The sequence below is a fragment of the Mytilus galloprovincialis genome, chromosome 1, assembly GCF_965363235.1.
Source record: "Mytilus galloprovincialis chromosome 1, xbMytGall1.hap1.1, whole genome shotgun sequence".
NCBI classification, from domain to species: Eukaryota; Metazoa; Mollusca; class Bivalvia; order Mytilida; family Mytilidae; genus Mytilus; species Mytilus galloprovincialis.
The window spans coordinates 81843456-81863444 of record NC_134838.1 but is presented as its reverse complement, the minus strand read 5'-3'; the positions used below and the strand labels follow the sequence as shown (position 1 = coordinate 81863444).

General features: G+C 30.7%; 1 protein-coding gene across 3 annotated transcripts in view; it reads right to left on the bottom strand.

The window, feature by feature from the left end:
- Positions 1-19989, bottom strand: part of LOC143085614 (uncharacterized) — a 71441-nt gene that overhangs the window by 40469 nt on the left and 10983 nt on the right. For all 3 annotated transcript variants that reach the window (XM_076262084.1, XM_076262078.1, XM_076262093.1), the window contains exons 11-26: positions 19776-19970; positions 18658-18803; positions 18195-18319; positions 15750-15856; positions 14188-14285; positions 13647-13748; positions 12804-12941; positions 11936-12047; positions 6844-6969; positions 5999-6199; positions 5534-5643; positions 5005-5095; positions 4422-4559; positions 3738-3890; positions 2347-2406; positions 1225-1379 (exon numbers count right to left, since the gene is read on the bottom strand). In XM_076262084.1, the coding sequence (XP_076118199.1) occupies positions 1225-1379; positions 2347-2406; positions 3738-3890; positions 4422-4559; positions 5005-5095; positions 5534-5643; positions 5999-6199; positions 6844-6969; positions 11936-12047; positions 12804-12941; positions 13647-13748; positions 14188-14285; positions 15750-15856; positions 18195-18319; positions 18658-18803; positions 19776-19970 (2057 nt within the window). The remainder of the gene's footprint in view (positions 1-1224; positions 1380-2346; positions 2407-3737; positions 3891-4421; positions 4560-5004; positions 5096-5533; positions 5644-5998; positions 6200-6843; positions 6970-11935; positions 12048-12803; positions 12942-13646; positions 13749-14187; positions 14286-15749; positions 15857-18194; positions 18320-18657; positions 18804-19775; positions 19971-19989) is intronic.

The following is a 19989-nucleotide window of genomic DNA, read 5'->3' as shown; positions in this document are numbered from 1 at the left end:
CCCCAATGATGATTGTGGCCAAGTTTGGTTTAATTTGGCCCAGTAGTTTCAGAGGAGAAGATTTTTGTAAAAGCTAACGACGCCGGACGACGACGCCGGACGCTGGACGACGCCGGACGCCAAGTGATGGGAAAAGCTCACTTGGCCCTGTGGGCCAGGTGAGCTAAAAATGATAGGTGTACCTTAAAAACAAAGAAATTAAAAAACATATATACTTAAGGTTTATGACCCCTTCTGTAGCCATGTAATTACGAAATTTTAAAAATGCAATAGTATCAAAACAGTCATGATAATGAATAATAGAGATGTGCCATTGTGTACATATACTAAGGGGAAACTTCGAGCAAAGCATTATTATTCATTGTTTCATTGCATTTAATAGGAAAAGGGGATTTTGTGGCAAATAAAACCAAATTTTTTGCAGAAAACCCACAGACTTTAATAAAGAGAATTTTGTTATAAAATTCAGAACATAGATTACTTACTTGTTTTTCTATGATGTGCTAGCGTTTATTGTTGACAAAAAGTCCTAAACAACCTTTAAATTCCAAAATACCTTGTGCTGAGTCACAAAGGCGAGCGCACCCTAAAATGTGTACTTGAATAGTCCATTTGCCAATTACCGATTTGATTCTATTATCACACACTTTTAAAACAAATTACTTCCCTTTGTCAATCGTAGACTGGTTCCATACCGGACAAAATTGGTTTTTGCCAATGCAAAGCATGATGAATTGAAAGTGATGCATCAGCGGTTTAACTAATTGTTCATGAAAAATAATTTCAGATGTAAAAAGTATTCAGCTTAACAACAAATTAATGTTATTAAAAGATTTGAAAACCTTATAGATTACTCACATTACGCACAGGTAAATTTGCTCTTTCTGCTAGCTCTCCATTGTAAATAAAAATTAATGTCCCTCTTAAAGGGAGACAACAAAAATAGCCTATTGGTCAACATTTATATTTGATTTTACCAATATTTAAATTTGTAAACTTATTTAAAGGAAACCATTGCTAGCACTGCATGCAATAATACTCCATCTACCAGGCACTGAATTGTCAAATATGAGAGTACAAGGGGAAAGGCTGTGGATTTTCTATAAAATTTCCATATGTTAACCATTGAATCAACACAAGGGTACATAATCCTTAACATTCCTTTACATTAGGCATGTACACAACCCAAAAAATATCCTATACTTACAAATGTAAATAACTTACTTATATACTGATCCATCATCTTCTTGTACATCTGTCATAAATATAGGAGGAGGTTTACCAGCATCATCTTTAAATGGGGCCGACTCCATCTGTACGGATCTTATATACATGTGGTATTCATTGAATCCCATCTCTTGGGCTTGTTTCTTAAATATCTGAAAAAGCAAGGCATTGGATTGTAGTTATCACTTAGCAATATGGGATGAGAAAAAAATCAAAAATGTTTAAAAACTATATAGACTTAGCGTTTATTTCTATATTTCATGACACCTTACACTACCTGGTTCACTTAACATTCCCAGTCTAATTTTTCAAAGTTTTTCCCTACCCTATTTTTCTTTACTGTTCCATACAGAGAAAAAAATTGGGGTGAGTGTAAAACTCTTTTAATTTTGTCCCATCATGAATGCAATTTTGTGTTGGTTATAAAAAAATCTGAAACTCATAGAAAGTGCTGGTATTTAGATTTTAAATTATGTTCCAATAGTTAAAGAAACACAAAGATTCCCATCTAAGTATATACAGGGGAGCTAAGTATATACAGGGGGGAGCACTAATCTTCATGATGCATTTTATATTCAATTATCCAAAATCTTTTAGCACTTATAAAGATGAGGAACTGTAATAAAGTATTGTTCCTTACATATAATTGCCAGTATTGGGACTTTTGCTTACATATAATTGTCAGTTTTGGAATTTTTGCTTACATATAATTGTCAGTATTGGGATTTTTGCTTACATATAATTGTCAGTATTGGTATTTTTGCTTACATATAATTGTCAGTATTGGTATTTTTGCTTACATATAATTGCCAGTATTGGGATTTTTGCTTACATATAATTGTCAGTATTGGGATTTTTGCTTACATATAATTGTCAGTATTGGGATTTTTGCTTACATATAATTGTCAGTATTGGGATTTTTGCTTATGTAACATGCACCCAATATCCTTTATTTAATAAATTACTTCCAACTTTCAAAGTATTTATTTAAAGTTTTTACCCTACCGCACAATCACCACTCCAGGTGTTGGATCACTTATATTTTTAAAGTTTTTATTTGTAAAATCTATATGATGTTGTTTATAATAATCATATAACTATAAAATGAAATTAATTTACTTGTGCTAAAATTGTTGTTTCCAGAACTGCATCCATCAGTCTGTGTCTGTATGTCAAAGCCTACAATGTAAAAATAAATTATAATATAACATTGGTCAACTAAAGGAAATAGAACAATGTATTCCAAGGTTAAATCTTTAGCCTTCTTATTTCAGGTGAAAAAATGCTAGTTTGTAAATTTTCATGACTGTGGTATTTGTTAATGAATTGCTATGTGTTAAATCTCCAATATTTATAACATAGATATTTGTTAGATAATTACTAGATAGCACAAAATGCCATTACATCTAATTGGCCTTATGTTAAATTTCAAAAAATAAACATAATATGAAGGTTTTATAAAGGAAGAGATATAAGAAGATGCATCCGAAACTGCAAAACATATGCCCATTTTAGCAAGGCGTTTACTTACTGCCTGGTGAAGATTAAGGGATGACCCATTTACTATACCCCAGTTGACCCTTAGAGTGAAGAAGTTTGTATTTCTATACCTAAATTTAAATATAAATTCCAAAATCTAAATTTTAATATTTAAAAGACTGTCTGATGAACATCCGGAGAACATTATCTGATAGTTTCATAATATATTCAAGGTCTATAAATTAAAAAAGTTATTGAATTTTCTCATCATACCTTCTTATTAGATTTAACCTAAAAAAACACAGAATCAAACAAAAAGGTTACACTATTTTCAATATTGGTCATAAGTAGTAATAGAACAAGAATGTGTCCCCAGTACACGGATGCCCCACTCGCACTATCATTTTCTATGTTCAGTGGACCGTGAAATTGGGGTCAGAACTCTAATTTGACATTAAAATTAGAAATATCATATAATAAGGAACATATATACTAAGTTTCAAGTTGATTGGACTTCAACTTCATCAAAAACTACCTCGACCAAAAACTTTAACCTGAAGCGGGACGAACGAACGGACAGACGAACGAACGAACGAACGAACGAACGAACGAACGAACGAACGGAGCCACAGACCAGAAAACATAATGCCCCTCTACTATCGTAGGTGGGGCATAAAAATGTGTTACATATATTCATCCAATTCTGATATAATTTCTAAGAAAGTTTGCCATATAATATCTTGTCATCTGCTTAACCTTTGAAGGAATAATCTATAATTTCACCAAGATAAAGCAGCAGATATTTCGCAACTATTCAAATGAACTACTGTCAAACCTGCTGTAAAGGTTGCTATTAAGTGAAAATCTGTCTAGGCAGGTCAGCATCTTATTTTCGCGCTGTTGTGATATCCTAGCATTTTGAACCTCAACTCAAAGGTCATCTTTTTTATTAGATCAGTTTTCATTTTTTCTTACAGTGACCATTATATACAGGCTTGATTGGCCATAAAATATCCAGAAGACAAACTTACATCCAGCAATCTACCAACAGCTTGTAACATCTGCATTTGTTTTTCTTTTCCCATTTTCTTGGTCTGTGCTGTATCATTCTGCACCTGTTCTACTTGGAACTGTGCTATCTCAGACATGAACCAAGGATCATCAACAAATACATCAGAGAATAACTAAAACAGAGAGACAATTCTAAACTTATAATTTTCAGAAACTTTAATCAGAAAAAATATATAAAAGTCATGTAACAAGAACTAGAAACAATTGTTGTAAACCATTTATCAACTACCAAATGTACATGAAAACAGTGCACCTCATGTAATCACAATATCACATACCTTTGCTAAACCATAAAACCATGCTCTTCAATGGGAATAAACTTCTTCCCTCCAATTAAGTATATATGAAAATGTGCAGAATGTCATATGAGATATTCAGTTCTATGCAAGTGTATATGTATAGGAGGATTTGCTATTGAAGCCACCAAACCCTGTTTAGATGAATAGAAAATTCAATGTTTGACATATGTTTGACATAACAAACACCAATTATCATTCTGTAAAAAATCATACAGGAGTCTACAATGCTATTATGTATTGAATAATCTGTAAGATTTTCATTGAGATCATTGATATTCATTTATTGGTTTATTTTGCCTAAATCTTTAGATGTATTAGTTGTTTGTCTATTTAAAATTTTCTTACATCTTTTTGTGTATTATTTGTAAACTGATCACCAAGTTTGCCCATCTTATCCCATTCTTTAACTGCTATTTCTAACATTTTTCTCTCTATCATGAGTGTATCATGGGCTGTTTCTGGTCTGTGGAAATATACAAGTTCCTGAAATAAACAAATATGTTTCTTATCAATGTGTTACAAAGTCATTCTAGTCTTAAGTAAATAATTTTTAAACCCTGTACTCAAAGAAGAATTCTGATATACCAGGAAACTACTTTATATATATAAGTAAAACATGAGTTGACCAAGGTTTTGAAAGAATATTACCACAACACCAACACATAGCCAACATGTATGTTATATATACTGTAAATTTAGAAAATATAGCGAATGTTGGAAAAGCTGCATACTGATATTATCAAACATCAGAATGCCAGTTATTATTATTGCTATACATACCCATTGACATTTTTCGCAATAATAAAAACACCCCAATGATAATGACTTTACAAAAGATATTTTTACTTCTTATAATGACTTTAATAATTTCACAAAGATATGCTTAATTTGATCATTTCTATAAATTCAAACTTTTAAATTTACTTACTTGAAGAACATATTTTAAAGCTTCTGGAATCCTGCTGGCAAGACACAGTGATGGATGGAACTCTAGCATATAAATGTTTCTTAAGGCTGGCCTGGAAATAAAAACGAAATTTTACTTTATGTAAATTTAAGCAGCTAGCTTTTAATTTAATGCAAACAAAATTTATTACTTTTAGTAATTCAAAAGTTTTGCATGCATCTATAAATTTTGTTTACCTACTTTAAGTGTGCATGTGCATATATGATAAAGGGGAGTGACTTATAATATTTATTTACAAAATTTAAATATTACATAATAGTTTCTTGTGTTTCCTTTTTTCTCCTAATATCAGAAAGGTATCATAGTTAGAGCTTTTTCAGAAAGAAATATATGGAAGCAGTGGATAACAATTGCAATTATTTTGTACAGGTGGGGGTAGGTCACAAAGTTCAAATTGTGTGGTTAAATATGCAAATTAAAATGCAATTGTATGGGTGATCGCCTTTAAAAAAGTGACTTTCAACCTGTATTAATGATATATCAAATTTACCTGCTCAGATTGATAGATATAGGTTGTTTAGGTATGACTCCTAATGGTATACCAAATTTATCATTGCCTTCTCTGCATACTTTTTGTAAATACTCTCTCTGTTCTTCTATCTGAAAAAAACCAATCAGTAGTGTTTATGAAAAAAAAATATATTATTTTACAAATGTACATGTTAGAAATTCAAAAGTACTCAACATATTTAACTTTTAGGTTAATTTTTGACAAATTTTCAAAAAAAATATAATATCTGAAATAACAAGACTGCATGCAGTTTCATGATAAGTATACCTCATAATTCAAATTATCAGTAAACAGAGTAAACAGGACTTTGCTATATTATTTGATAAAGGTACTATCTGAAAATACAATATTTCATAAATGTGATAATATAATTTTAGAGAAACAGTGCATTTTGAAAATACTGGAGAGAATATTGTAGAATTTTTAAATAGTAATTACACTAACCTGTTTATCTAACACATTTTTAACAATACTCATTTTGAGTCTGAGGTTGATGCACTCTGCTCTATAATTCCTGATAAAATATTCTGTATCAAAGTCAAACCTAGGTCGTTGGTACATTATATCTGTGATCACTTGAGCTAGTGCTCTTTTCTCGTCTCTATCAAACACATGCTGGTAGGCCTCTATGTAGCAGTCCATTAACTGAAAGATAATAGCAAAAGCATTTAAATATTGATAGGTTTATCTTAATTCTTTCCACTTTTGTAAATACCAATGATCTTGGTTTTTTACCCATCACAACTAGTTTCTTCATCAGAGCTCATTAACTTTTATATACATGAAATTCAGGGTAGTACTCAGAAATTGAATTTATAAGTCTGTCCCGATGGGTTACTGTTCAGGAAAAAAAATACTTCTATGAATAGTTTCTCAAGAGTGCTATTTTTAGGTACGATGTTTGTTACTTGTTCTTTCTTCTGGAATAAAAAGCTTTATCCAAATTGATAATGGCATCGATGCTGCTACTGTGATATTAGATAATGGCATGGATGCTGCTACTGTGATATTAGATAATGGCATGGATGCTGTTACTGTGATATTAGTATCCCAATGACTCTCATTCTGTGAAAAAGCAGGCCAGACAAAATTCTTATGAAACAACATGCACTATCAGCAAAAGCACACTTATTAGACCCAAGCTAAATGTCACTTGTGTTTGATTCTATTGATGGTTAAATTGTGTATTTGAGTGATGTCTCATTAAATCTTACACCAAATTTCCTTGAATAACATATGCTTTAACAGATTTAATTTGAAAACAAAGTTTAAATTATAAATCAACCAACCTCCCTTTTACTCTCCATGAATGCTGCTTCATTACTCCATAGATCTAACAAAACACCAAATCTGTCCAGCTCTTGGTGAGCATAGCTGGCAATGTCAAAGTCACCTGGTCCCTGGTTCATCATAGACTGAAAACGTTATAAAATATTGAATAGTAAGAGCAGTAGCAACATCATGCCTTATTTCATGTTTTATTTCCAAAGGAGTAGGTCCGGTAAGGACCGATTTTGGCCTCAAATTTCAGGTTCATCTGACGAAAGATTTTGACCACTTTTTAAACACTTAAGTGTCTATTTTATTTGAATTAATTAGTTTATGTGAAAGATTTTAACAGATTTAGTCATTAAAAACGATCCAATTCAAGCTCAAATAAGAAAAATCTACCTAATATGCAGAAAAATGTCACTTTTCAGATGGTTTTTGGTAAAAATGAAAGTGGCCGCATCCGTGTTCATCCTCAACCTTTATATATGTTATGTATTATCATAAAATACAACTTACATTTCAATATTAAGGATGAACACGAATGCGGCCACTTTCGTTTTACACGAAAACCGTCTAAAATTTAACTAAAATGCTAGAATTATGAGGATTACAGTAATTTAGCATGACTTAATGGTGCTGGTACCGGATATATGTGCATTGTTTTGTCAAAAACAGCCCATATTTATGTAGCAGAAGCATTCTAATGTCCAATAAATAACTAAAGGTTTACATTTTAACAATTTTGTAAAACTGCTATATTTTGGGGCCAAAAAGGGGTCTTACTGAACATACAGTACAGGTAGGGACTTATTTTTATGGATGCCTTAATCCGTCTAGATGTCAGACTGGTCGGACAGTTGTCCCAGTGTAATAAACACCTGCTGTGCAATATCCAAGTGGAAGGTCGTAAATCAATCTGTACCAGCTTGATTAGAATTAAATTTTACCTGTACAGATATATTAGTATTTATGGAGGATAGATAAATGTAAAATATTGTTTTGTATTCAAAGAGAAAGAATTAAAATTAAAATTAAATATAAGAAATAAAATTAAAATCAAATATAAGAATAAAAATTAAAATTAAATATAATTTTTTTTTTTTTATAATTTGAAAATGAAATAAAGACGATTTTTAACAATATATTGTGTTGCCAATTATTTCAATAGTTTTGTGCCAATAAACTATTTTGTATTTGCAGACCTGCCAACTATCCCGATTTTCACGGTATCATCCCGATTTTTATCCCTCAACCCGAATCCCGATATCGGGATTGTAAAATTAGTCAAAATCCCGATTTTCACCAACTTTACCCGAAAAAAATGTTGTTTACCGATTTTGAAGTTTTTCTGATCAATTTAAAAAATCTATAATTTTACCTGGGGACATATTATGACAAGTTAACGACCCTACGCTAATTAACAGTCACAACAGGTGTCATAATTACTGGTTGTATGTAATCAGATTACCTAATGGGTCGTAACAGTCCTCAAAATTCATTTGTATACACAAATTTGGTCAAACAGCCTTTCAATTTTAATCAATTTTATATCATACCAGCACAATTTGCAACATTTGCCGTAGTTCCACAACAAAATCATAATTAATTGAAAGTTGAGAACTGTAATGAACTCTCAAGAAAACATCGTTTATCTTGAAATCCGTTTAATTTTTGAAACCAGACGACGAATGTCTGTTGATTTAAAATCGACGCCATTTTGTATTCTCTTCTACTGTGTTACTGAATAAGCCTCTGCCGGTAAGAGCACCTCTGAATACAAAGAAAGATAACTCAAATTTTATCCATTTTCTCATTGATACTGATAAGACCATAAGTAAGAGTAAATCAAAATCTGTCTTCATCCTTCTAACTTTAGGACATGTAGTTTTAGGTCTTTTCAGTCAGAGGGGGGGGAAAAGGGGGGTGGGTCTCTACTTTGAATCCTTTATTTTTAATGCCATTTTTCTCTATTCTTCAGTTATTTTGTCAATTTTATAATTTAATAGTACAAGAATCATGCAAATAAAAGAAATAAAGGCCTACAAGCTCATCATTATTATACCAAAAGAAAAAAGAAGAGAACTTAAGACTTTTTTAGGAGAAAAAAAATGCACACAGAAAAGTCGCTAAAATTGTAACCCTTAAAAATCTGGTCGCTTGCTAAATCCCCGATGGAGATTTTCAAAAGTTGGCAGGTCTGTATTTGTATTTGTAAACCGTAAATATTTCATCTAATTCAAAATAATAAGCCTAATAACAACCAAGACTGTTAAAAGTTAAATCAAATTGTTGAGACTTCAATCCCGTAAATTATACGAGTTTTCGTTGATGGTTATATTATTTCCCGCTTTTAACGTCCTGTTCCTTTATATGTTATTATAAGAAACTCAATTTTAAGTATAAGGCCAACATATCGTATTTATGAAATATATATAGGCATTGTGAATTAAGTTATTTTCCTTTTGATACAACTTTCCCCGTCAGAGCCTCTACATCTATTCACACCTGTCAATCATTTCTCGCAAGTGAAACATTTTGGTCAGACAGATCACTCGTGCTTTCTATTTTGACATATTTCCCGTTAATCTCTTTGAAAGTCAAACAATTGGTTTCCTTTAATACAATATTTATAACGCCGAGATCATATTTCGATTCCTATTTTTTTTATTTTATTTAAAATTGTTGACACTCGAGATAATATGCCTTTCTATTTTCATGTCAAAAATATTTTATGAAAATCGCGGGTGTTATAAATATATTTTACAAATTGTATCAAATCGATACACGAAAATCAAAGTTTAACCTTATATAGTTTATTGACTAAATGCACATTTATACCCCAATGGGGTTGAACGCTAGTCCTACTAGTCATGATCAGCTGTCTTTACTTTTTCGTCGTACTTCTAGTCATTTTAAAGCTCGCGCAGTCAGTTTGATTTTTTAAATCGATGTTGTATTATTTCCGAAGTTTAAAGGAGGTCTCCAAATAGATTATTTAAATGGGAATCCGGGAAATGACTGATAAAAATAAAACAAAAAAATAGTTAAAGAAGACTAAATCGTGTTTTTATTATACATGTATGTAAATCGATTAAATTTCTATTCTGGTAAATCGATCAAGAGCCTCAAAACTAAAACACAATACTGTCAATCATTCCACATCAAATTTAATCATGAATGAATTTTCCCACGGTCGGTCATTAAGGTCACCTGTGTTTACTGTTACGACATTTCCCGCCATATAAAAATCTCGTGCAGTGGACAAAATCGATCTTTAATATCTTTTATTAGCATTCAATGTTATTGTGAGTGGAGTCAAGTTAAAGTTCAACCACGTGCACACGCTGTTGATCACTGAAATGTGTATCATGGAATTGTCTTTTCACGGCAATTTTTTCTTTTAGATTGCTATAAAAAATATAACATACAAGTTTCCTTTGTTACATGGATTGTGCGTAAATTAATATTATGCAAATAAGTTCGGGATTTCGGGATTAACCCTTTCGGGATCTGGGAATTCTTTTTTCGCGATGTCGGGATTTAAATTTATTTAAATTCGGGACCTTGTGACTTCGTGTTTTTAAGCCCGGGATTTCGAGATCCGGACCCCTTTTACCCCCAACCCCCAAATGCAGATCAATTATATTAATTTAGCATAATGAACAAACACAGAAATCTTAAAATAAACTTATGCCCGGGAAGAATCAATATTTTCTTCTAGTGTTATTATTTGCGTTCTATTTTAGTTATACATCTCCAACTTTCGGACAATATTTGTTTACAGTAAAAAGTAAAAACTACAAAGAATCATCAAGCTACTAATAATATACAAGTGTTGCTCACTGTAATTTTTTTTATCTCGGAACTGGCACAACAGACTGAATATTAAATACAAATTTTAGAAATATTTTGCATGTGACCGCGTCAAACTAAAATGTATGCAGCAGCACTTGAGATAGCATTCTGCTAATCAATGGATTTACGTGGAAAATAAATCAGTAAAATAAAAATAACCGTAAGCTTCAAGAAATAGAATACATGTAAAAATATATATGTTTAAACAATTTATGCAAACAAATAACAAAAAGATACAAAAAAAAAAACCAAACAAAAAGGAACATAAAATAAAAATAATTTTTAGGAACAAAGAAAATAAATATTAACAGTTGAAATATCAAAACCATAATTAACAAAAATAGGCTATTTTTATTAAACAAAGTTTTCTCAAGTACTTCACCTGTAAAAATATTTTATGTCAAATACGATGTAGAACTAATATAATCAATAAAGTGACTGAGAGGTTAAAATTACAGGTAATCTGATTCTGAAATCAGTGAACCGTAATTTTAGCAACACGGATTAAGATGAAAGGACCATTCACACCTGGATCTGTTGTTTAATGAACATACTACCTACCATAAAAATGTCCGATTATTCATATCCGACTAGACGGATTAAGACATCCATAAAAATAAGTCCCTACCCGTACTGTACTCCTTTACATAAGACAATGTCTGAGAATAACATTATTTTGTCTAAACAAAATTATTTGGTTTGAATATCCTTTCTAACTTATGAAATATCTATGGAAAATAAACCAATCTTGGTGTGCTAAATCTAAGAATAAGAATTATATCTGGGAAGTCCAAATCTAGGCTAGTAGGGTGAATATTCTAAATTTAGTATGCTTAATCCAATATGAATAATTCATCTCAATGTGTTCATTCTAATATGTCTAAGGGAAATAAAATTAGTACACATTACAACTTTAGTCTTCCTTTTGACTGTTTTTAAATTTAAGACTCTTCCCTTGCTTTGTCTTGGGAAAATAACTCAACCACATTGCAAAATCTACTATAGGAAAATAATTTGACCAATGTGTTTTAATACAAAGGCAATTATTCCATGTAAAAATAATAATAAATCATGGGGGTATGTGAATCTAAGGAATATAACCAGACACTGGAATTCTTCTTATGGGGTATATTTCAACCTTGATGTTTAAAAAAAAATACAGAAAAACTTCACCTATACATGATTAATCAAGTGGGATAACTTGATAAGTGTTTGCTTTAAAAGTTGAGGAGGGCTTCAGTAAATGACACTTACAGTCCTTCTTCTGTCTGTTCCTGAAGGTCTACCAACTTTGGAATGATTTCTCAAGCTTTTATCTTTTTCAATGAAATGTGTTGCTAATAACAACAAATCATTCTCAAGATTCCTGTAAATAAAAACAAATTTAATAAGGAAAGTAAAGAATTATATCATATTTAACCTATGATGTTTATACTGGATGACTTATGCCTATCAGTACAAAAAAAAAATAGGTCAAAATTGTTCTTATGAATATTTTGTAGTTTTTTTTTTAGATTATGCATTTAAGTATAGAGATTCAGGTTTTCTACTAATTGTTATGGTAAAATATCAGCTGTGAGCCACAATGTGAACCATTTTGGCGAGTGAGGGCAGCTTACGAGCTAAAAAAACTTCACATTGTGTCGAGAGGCTGATTTTTACGAAAACTTTATGTAGAGAAGATGAATATCTGTTTATTGTTCTATTACTGGTCTTTTTTCCCCTCCATAAGACAGTTTAACACTTGCCAAAAGAAAGCTTGATAATGTCTCCTCACACATTGTGACATCACTGATAATGCCTCATCTCATCTCGTCTCAAAGCAATGATATGGGTATTACGGAGCAACTGAGCAGGGTAAAATAGACAGAGGGAAGTACAATAATCATCTGTTTCAAAAAGCAATAATTTGCTAGTGGAGGACAGGAACTATCTACTGTAGACTCAATTTTTTTTGCGCAAAAAACTTTCTTTTGCATTTAGCCCTTTTTAACCAATTTCGTCATTCTAAAATTTACTTTAAGTTTTGCATATTAGCATTATTTTTCTAATCACGAAAGTTGCGAAAATGAGTTGGTTTACAGTATATCTTTTAATATTTACCATAGCACATTTGACTTACTTTAGGTCGTCCTCAGCAGCTTCATACATTACATAGTAACCTCTCTGATCTAGAACATGTACTCTTCCTTCGTCTAGTGAGTAAAAATCATCATGGTTGTCTACCTCAGAATATTCAATGTATTCACTCTCATGTTTTCTAGAATGATAAAATAAATGTTCATTCAAAGCAATTACATCATATTTAGAGAATCTTGTACAATTTATCAAATAAAATACTAGGGATTCATTTATTTTTTTGGATACAAATATTTGTGGATTGAGGGAAAATTTCTGGGATATTTGTTTTGATGGTTTTGCCAAAGTCTGCTAATATGCCAAAAAGCAAATTTGTACTTGATTGAACTTTTTAATTCATGGTTTATCTATACCAATGAAATCCATGAAAGTTGGAACCTTCGAAAAAATAATGAATCCACAGTAGTATAATAGTTCTTTGTTGATGTTAATAGGTAAATCGGAGTCAGATTACCAATCAAACACTTATTTTAAAGGTTCATACCATGATTTTTCATTGGATTTGTCTGCCGTTATCATTTTATGGTTTCATATTGTAAAATTTAACAGGTAATTTATATTATTTTTCACTTTTTAATTGTTTACATCTTTTAAGTTTTGTCATCCTACAGCCTTTATTGTTTACTATACAAGTTTTGTTCATTTTTATGGGTCTTACAGCTATTCAAATTTCTGACGGTGTGTCACACACGTAGCAGGATCTTTGGTGATTCAGAAGGGTACCCATCTAAAACCCTCTATTCCATAGCTTACAATGATTGCCAATAGTTTATTGAATTTGAACAAGTTATAAAAAAAACTATTAAATTTTGCAAGATATGCTAACTTGAAATCAGCTGGTGTGTTGTGTAGGTAGCCATGGTCACCAATTCCTCCACCACCTCCTACTGTCCCATCATGCTCTGTTTCTGCTCTGTGATTCTGTGGACTGTAATTAAATCAACATGTAATTTGGTACTCATATTATAAATGAAAAATTATTACCACTAATGAAAATGAACTATGAGCCAGTATTGCTCACCTGTGTTCTGATCATTACCTTACTAAAAAGTATCAAGCATTCCAAATAGATGCAAGATGGATGCCAAATAAAAAGCCTTAATCGACTGATTATATAATATTAAATATATATATTTAGAAATATACTAGTGCTTTAGTTTATTTGTATAACAAAGAATCTAAGATTTTGACAGGGGAGATAATTTTGGAAATAAAATTTATTAAATAGATTCTGTAAATTTATAACACAACCAGTTCAGCTTATTGTGTTAAAAAGCATGTAAAGTAAGGTTAAAAACTATGATGTTCAATTTCTTAACTGTTTAAAACCTGTGTAAATCTATGAATAATTAGGTTAAAAAACTTACCTAACACGCTTGGCAGGACCTAAATCCATAGATAATCCTGCATCCCTCACAGTTAAGGTTCTCTCCATAGATCTGAAGTAATTAAACAAACTTAGCACCTGAAAAATAAAATTCATGTGTATTTTAATTTTTCAAAGAAGATGATATTTTTAAAACGACGTTTATAAAAACTATAACATTAAAGTTAATAATTATCGGACTTTCAAGAGAACCTATAGTTTTTTTTAGGATTATAACACAAATTTTGGATTTTCAAGATTCTCAAGTTCAATACAAATGCAGCTTAAGGAGGCTCGAGGGTATAAAAATTTCAGAAAAAAAAAAAAACATTTGTTTTTCATTTCACATTTTATTTGTTACCTTTTGTAGTTGTTACTTATCATATGGTACAAAAATCATTCAAAACAAACAATTCGTGTTGGCCCCTGATGACTTTTAAAATGTATACATCATTGAAAAAGTTCCAAATTATCTCCCTTTGGTGGAAAAAATGCCAATTTTTTGCTTTAAAATTGAAATATCTTTTTTAACTCATCGGTGACCTATATTTTTTAATAAATTTTCCATTTAAGCTGTACTTAAACTAAATTATTGTAAAATTTGAGCGATTTCTGTAATAAATTTCTTTCTTTTTTTTTTCGATATTACCTTTATTTCTCCTATTACTTCAACAGAAAAAAAACACCTTTACAAAAATGTATGCTTCTTTCGAAGGCAGATTGTGAGCGCAAATGAACGGTGACCCCACTTTTTAATTTTATTTTTCTATTAACTATAAGATAAAGTTCATTTATAGAAAAATATAAAGAAATGATTTAGACCCGCGAACCCCCTTAATATTCATTATAAATATCTTGCTGAAATGTCATGCCTTCACTACTGATCATGATTAATTATATTTTGTAAAAAGTTTTTTAAAGTGTTAGTTTTTCATACACAAAATGTAATTGACCTACTGCTTATAGCATTTGAGAAACAGACATAATCACGAAAACTTAACATTGAACACCGATCTATGAAATGAGGATAAGGTCAGGTTAAGACGGTCTGACATGTATACCTTATCATCCTTTCCTTTCACTTATAACACCCTGCTCAGTCGCTCCGTAATTCTTGTATAATAGCTTTGAGAAGAGAGCCAGCATTATCACAATGTCTGAGGACAAGTTATCAGCAAGGTCACAAGGTGTGAGGAGACGTTATCAACCTTCTTTTTTCAAGTGTAACACTGTCTTAAGGAGGGGAAAAAGACCAGTAATAGAACAATAAACAGTTAAATGTTTTTTTTTCATATATTATAGATATCTTTAAAAAAAATCATCTGCTTGACACAATTTAAAGATTTTTAGCTTGTTCGCTGGGCTCACTCACCAAAAAAGTTCACATTTTGGCTAGCAGCTGATATTTTGCCATATCAATGTGTAGAAAACCTGACAATCTTAACTTATCCAAACAGCTAAAGCAGCCACTGCCTATTAGCTTTCCTATGTCTTGCACTCTACAACATGTGTCCCAGACAATACAAGAATATGAGCTGAAGATGGTTCCAGCCAACTACTTACCGTTCTTTGCAAGTCTCTTAGTCTCAGATGTCTAAGATGTAGAAATGATAAGTATGCCCCTTGAGCTGTTGCTGGGTCCTGACCACTGTCACCATCATCCATCAAACCTGAAAAGTACATAAAACCAAATGTAATATTCTTTTATCTGTTTTCTCTAACACTAATCATTTTGATAGAAAGTATGATATACATTTTTTCTTCTGTATCATACATGAAAAATCAACTCTATTATTCTCTTTTTTTTAAGCCTTCAAATATACCTACAAATGATAGCATGAACAATTTAAATAAGTTCATTAATGAAAAAAAAAAAAATGTGTTAATTTTTGTTGAAAACATTTACATTTAAATCATGATACCAATCAAGTACATGTGCCAAATATCTATGTGAACTTTCAATTAAATATTTTAAATGTTTTCCTCTTTTTCTTGTCCACCTAAAAAAAAAAAAATTCCCAAAATTTTTCAAATTAAGATTTTGGAATTAACCTGAGAAGTAGATCTGACTTAAAATGAGTTCACACTTGAAATGCCAATTAATCATGATACAACAGACAAATATAAATAAAATTCCAGTCTAGCTGTATTACAAATCAAACTCCTATCATTGAATTTGATCAAATTCATGAAAAGAAGCAACAAACAACAAAAACTTATTTGCTTTTGAATAAGTGTTTACCATCATAAGTAAAGAGTGCAATGGGAGAGAAATTGTTTTAACAGATGACTCAACCATAGTGTTAGTAAATTTATTCTATAACTTTATGTCCTAGCTCTTTTACAAAAAATCTTGCAATAAAAATTATATACTTTTACTGAATGTTCATTATTTAAGAGTATTTTTGTAAGTATTTGTTCAACCTGATTGTACATCACATTTTATGACCTTAAATCTCTTATCATGTTCAGCAGAATCCTTGAATGCAGCTTGACCTTGACTTTGACCTTTAAAATAAGGAGACACTCTCTGCTTTCAAAGATAAGGTATTCAAAGTATAAACAAGGTAGACCTAACTGCCATGCTGACAACATTTTTACCTGGATGCTAAACCTCAATTCAACCTTTAACCTCTGTCCTCTGACTTTGAAATTTGTACATTACGATTACACTAACTTTGATGAAATTTGGTAAAGTTGTAGTTCTGCATTAATTGTTTAAGAATAGATTTATTAAGTTTATATAGTCAGTTTGGATTAGATATATATATATATATATATATATATTAAGTTATATCATTGCATTAAATATGATAGAAAAGTTTTCCCCACGAGACAATTAAATTTGAGAATATAATATGTTTATATAAGAATGCATATGATTTTATATTGTGTATGTTAATAAATAATCCCTTTAGTATTCATATAGTTTAGCACTTTATAATAACCCACTAAAAGTCTAGCTATTCAGACAAGTTTCTGCTAATCCTTTATGTGCATAGATATTACTCACCTTCGCCTTCAAACGAAAAACATATACATCAAATATTATAGGTTAAATTGTTAGAGTTCAAAGTATGGAGGTTGGTAGGTCCTTCATGACATGAATATAAAATAAGGAGAAGTGGTATAATTGCCAATAAGACAACTACCTAAAAGAATTACAATGAATAGGATGTAAGCAATTATAGGTCACTGTATGGCCTTCAACAATACATAAATAATAATTTCTCTATCTTGCCAATTTTAATGCTAATGGTCAAACCTGTTCAGACAGTTAAAGGAGGATTTAAGTTTATACTTCACTGTAGAAATCAAAATCACATATTTTTTAAGCAATGATGAGGGTAAAAGAAAATATCAAAGTGTTGGATCCATAAAGCATAATGTAGGGACAATAAAGCATAAAATGTTGGGTCAAGAAAACATGAAAAGTTTGGTATATCATAAAAATCCAATTAAAATTGTTTACTGTTATTCCTGCAGAAATAAATAAAATGTCTAAACTTGTTTCTTGAAACAAGACACAACATACATTTTTTAAATTTCTAAGAAAAAAAATAATTTTATGCACAAACATTAAATGCTTCAGCTTTATAGTAATAAGAGGTAAGGCGATACTAGTAATCAAATGATAAAAAAATAATCTATAGACTGGGTCAAAGTCAAATAAAACAATATGTATACATTCATGCAATAACATGCAATTAACATGCACCATGTCCAATGTCATGCATTTTAATATCATGATGAAAAGCATGAAATACAAAAGACCAAAAATGTATATGGATTATCTTGCTATATCATAAAATCATATTATCCAGTAATACCCTCAATTTTCATTTATTTATTTAGCTGTATATAAAACTGCTTTCTGTAATAATAAATTAATCATATTAACTTCATGGGAGATAAAAATGTTCATCAATATGAGCATCTTAAGCAATTTCATGCTTTTATCAATGATATGAAGATTTTATGAAAAAATACATATTTTTTTCTAATTACCATGCATTTGTGATGACTGTACAAAATCATAACTATCCTTTCTCTTCTTTGTTTTCTTTAGATCTACCTTTTCGATCTCAGCATCCTCATAATCTTCTAGAGAAATGTTATCTGCATTGTCATCACTGAAAGGTCAAGTGTAAAACTGTAGAATAGATTCAAAATCACGCAAGATTAAAATACTCTACATGATGATTTCAAATGTTTACTTTTGTTACAATATATTTAGTACAAAAAGTTGTAAACATATGAACAACTGATTGCAGTAAATGTTTTCTCCACTCTGCTGTACAAGTGCTTTCATAGCGGTGCAAAAATGTCTCCTTTATTCAGTAAATCTCAAATAAAATTCATTAAGTTTAATCAGTCTTGAATATGTAATATAAGAATTAAATTTCAGCAAAATTACATTTGAGTAATTCTAATACATGTAAGAGTGATAAACACATAAACCTCAACCTACTAGTCATACAACTGTGGGTTGGCATAGATCTTCTTCCAAATAGCTGTTGTGTCATAGTTAGTACGATTAGACTGGACCCTGGATGCTCTAATGGTAGGAGGATTCATCACTGCTACAGCATGGTCTCGTAAAGTATCCTGGACTCTCTATAAACAAAATATCTTTAAGCATAAGAGTTTAATATAGCTATGAATATAAAAAAAGAATAACATAGCTAACTTTTTTTATCAACAGTGTAAAGAATTTTCATATGAGGAAAAAATGTATTCTTTACATATGCTTATAATATTCTATAACAAGAATGTGTCCATAGTACAATGGATGCCCCACTCGCACTATCATTTTCTGTGTTAAGTGGACTGTGAAATTGGGGTAAAAACTCTAATTTGGCAATTAAATTAGAAAGATCATATCACAGGGAACATGAATACTAAGTTTCAAGTTGATTGGACTTCAACTTCATCAAAAACTGTCTTGACCAAAAATTTTAACCTGAAATTTGCACTATCATTTTCTATATTCAGTGAACCGTGAAATTGGGGTCAAAACACTAATTTGGGATTAAAATTAGAAAGATCATATCATAGGACACATGTGTGCTGAGTTTCAAGTTCATTGGACTTTAACTTCATCAAAAACTACCTTGACCAAAAACTTTAACCTGAAGTGGGACGAACCGATGGAAGGACAAACAAACGGACGAACAGACCAGAGAACATAATGCCCCTCTACTATCGTAGGTGGGGCATAAAAATAAATTAAAATCAGATAGATGTAAAAAAAAAAACACTTATTGCAATATATTTATTGATAGGTCATTTGCCATTGTCATTCAATGAATATAAAATTTGCCATTGTCATTCAATGAATATAAAATTGGAAGTATTTTGATTTTTTTTAAAATGTTCAAAATGACACTATAAAATCACTTCACATGCTACTAATAGCTTTCCTAAATTGAAAGAGATAAAATGAAAACAAAACACACACAAAGTATCAATTATCAGTTGTTATAAATATAATACATCAAGAAATAATAAATCGCTCTAATAAAGGCATTACATAACCATGATAACTGTTACATGATTCAAAATAATATTTTAACCAACACTATTTACCTCAGAATCAGAGACATGTATGAAATGAGCCTGCATTTTCAGAAGGGGGTCTATGTTTCTCTTCTGCCTAAGAATGGTCCATTTTTTCTGTTGAGTTGGATCATTCTCTGGTTTCAGTTTTACATAAGGTAACCAGTTTGAGTCCTTCCTTAATGCATGAGTTGATGAATCTGAACCCCAATTTTCTTGACCAACCTGACAATGATAATATATG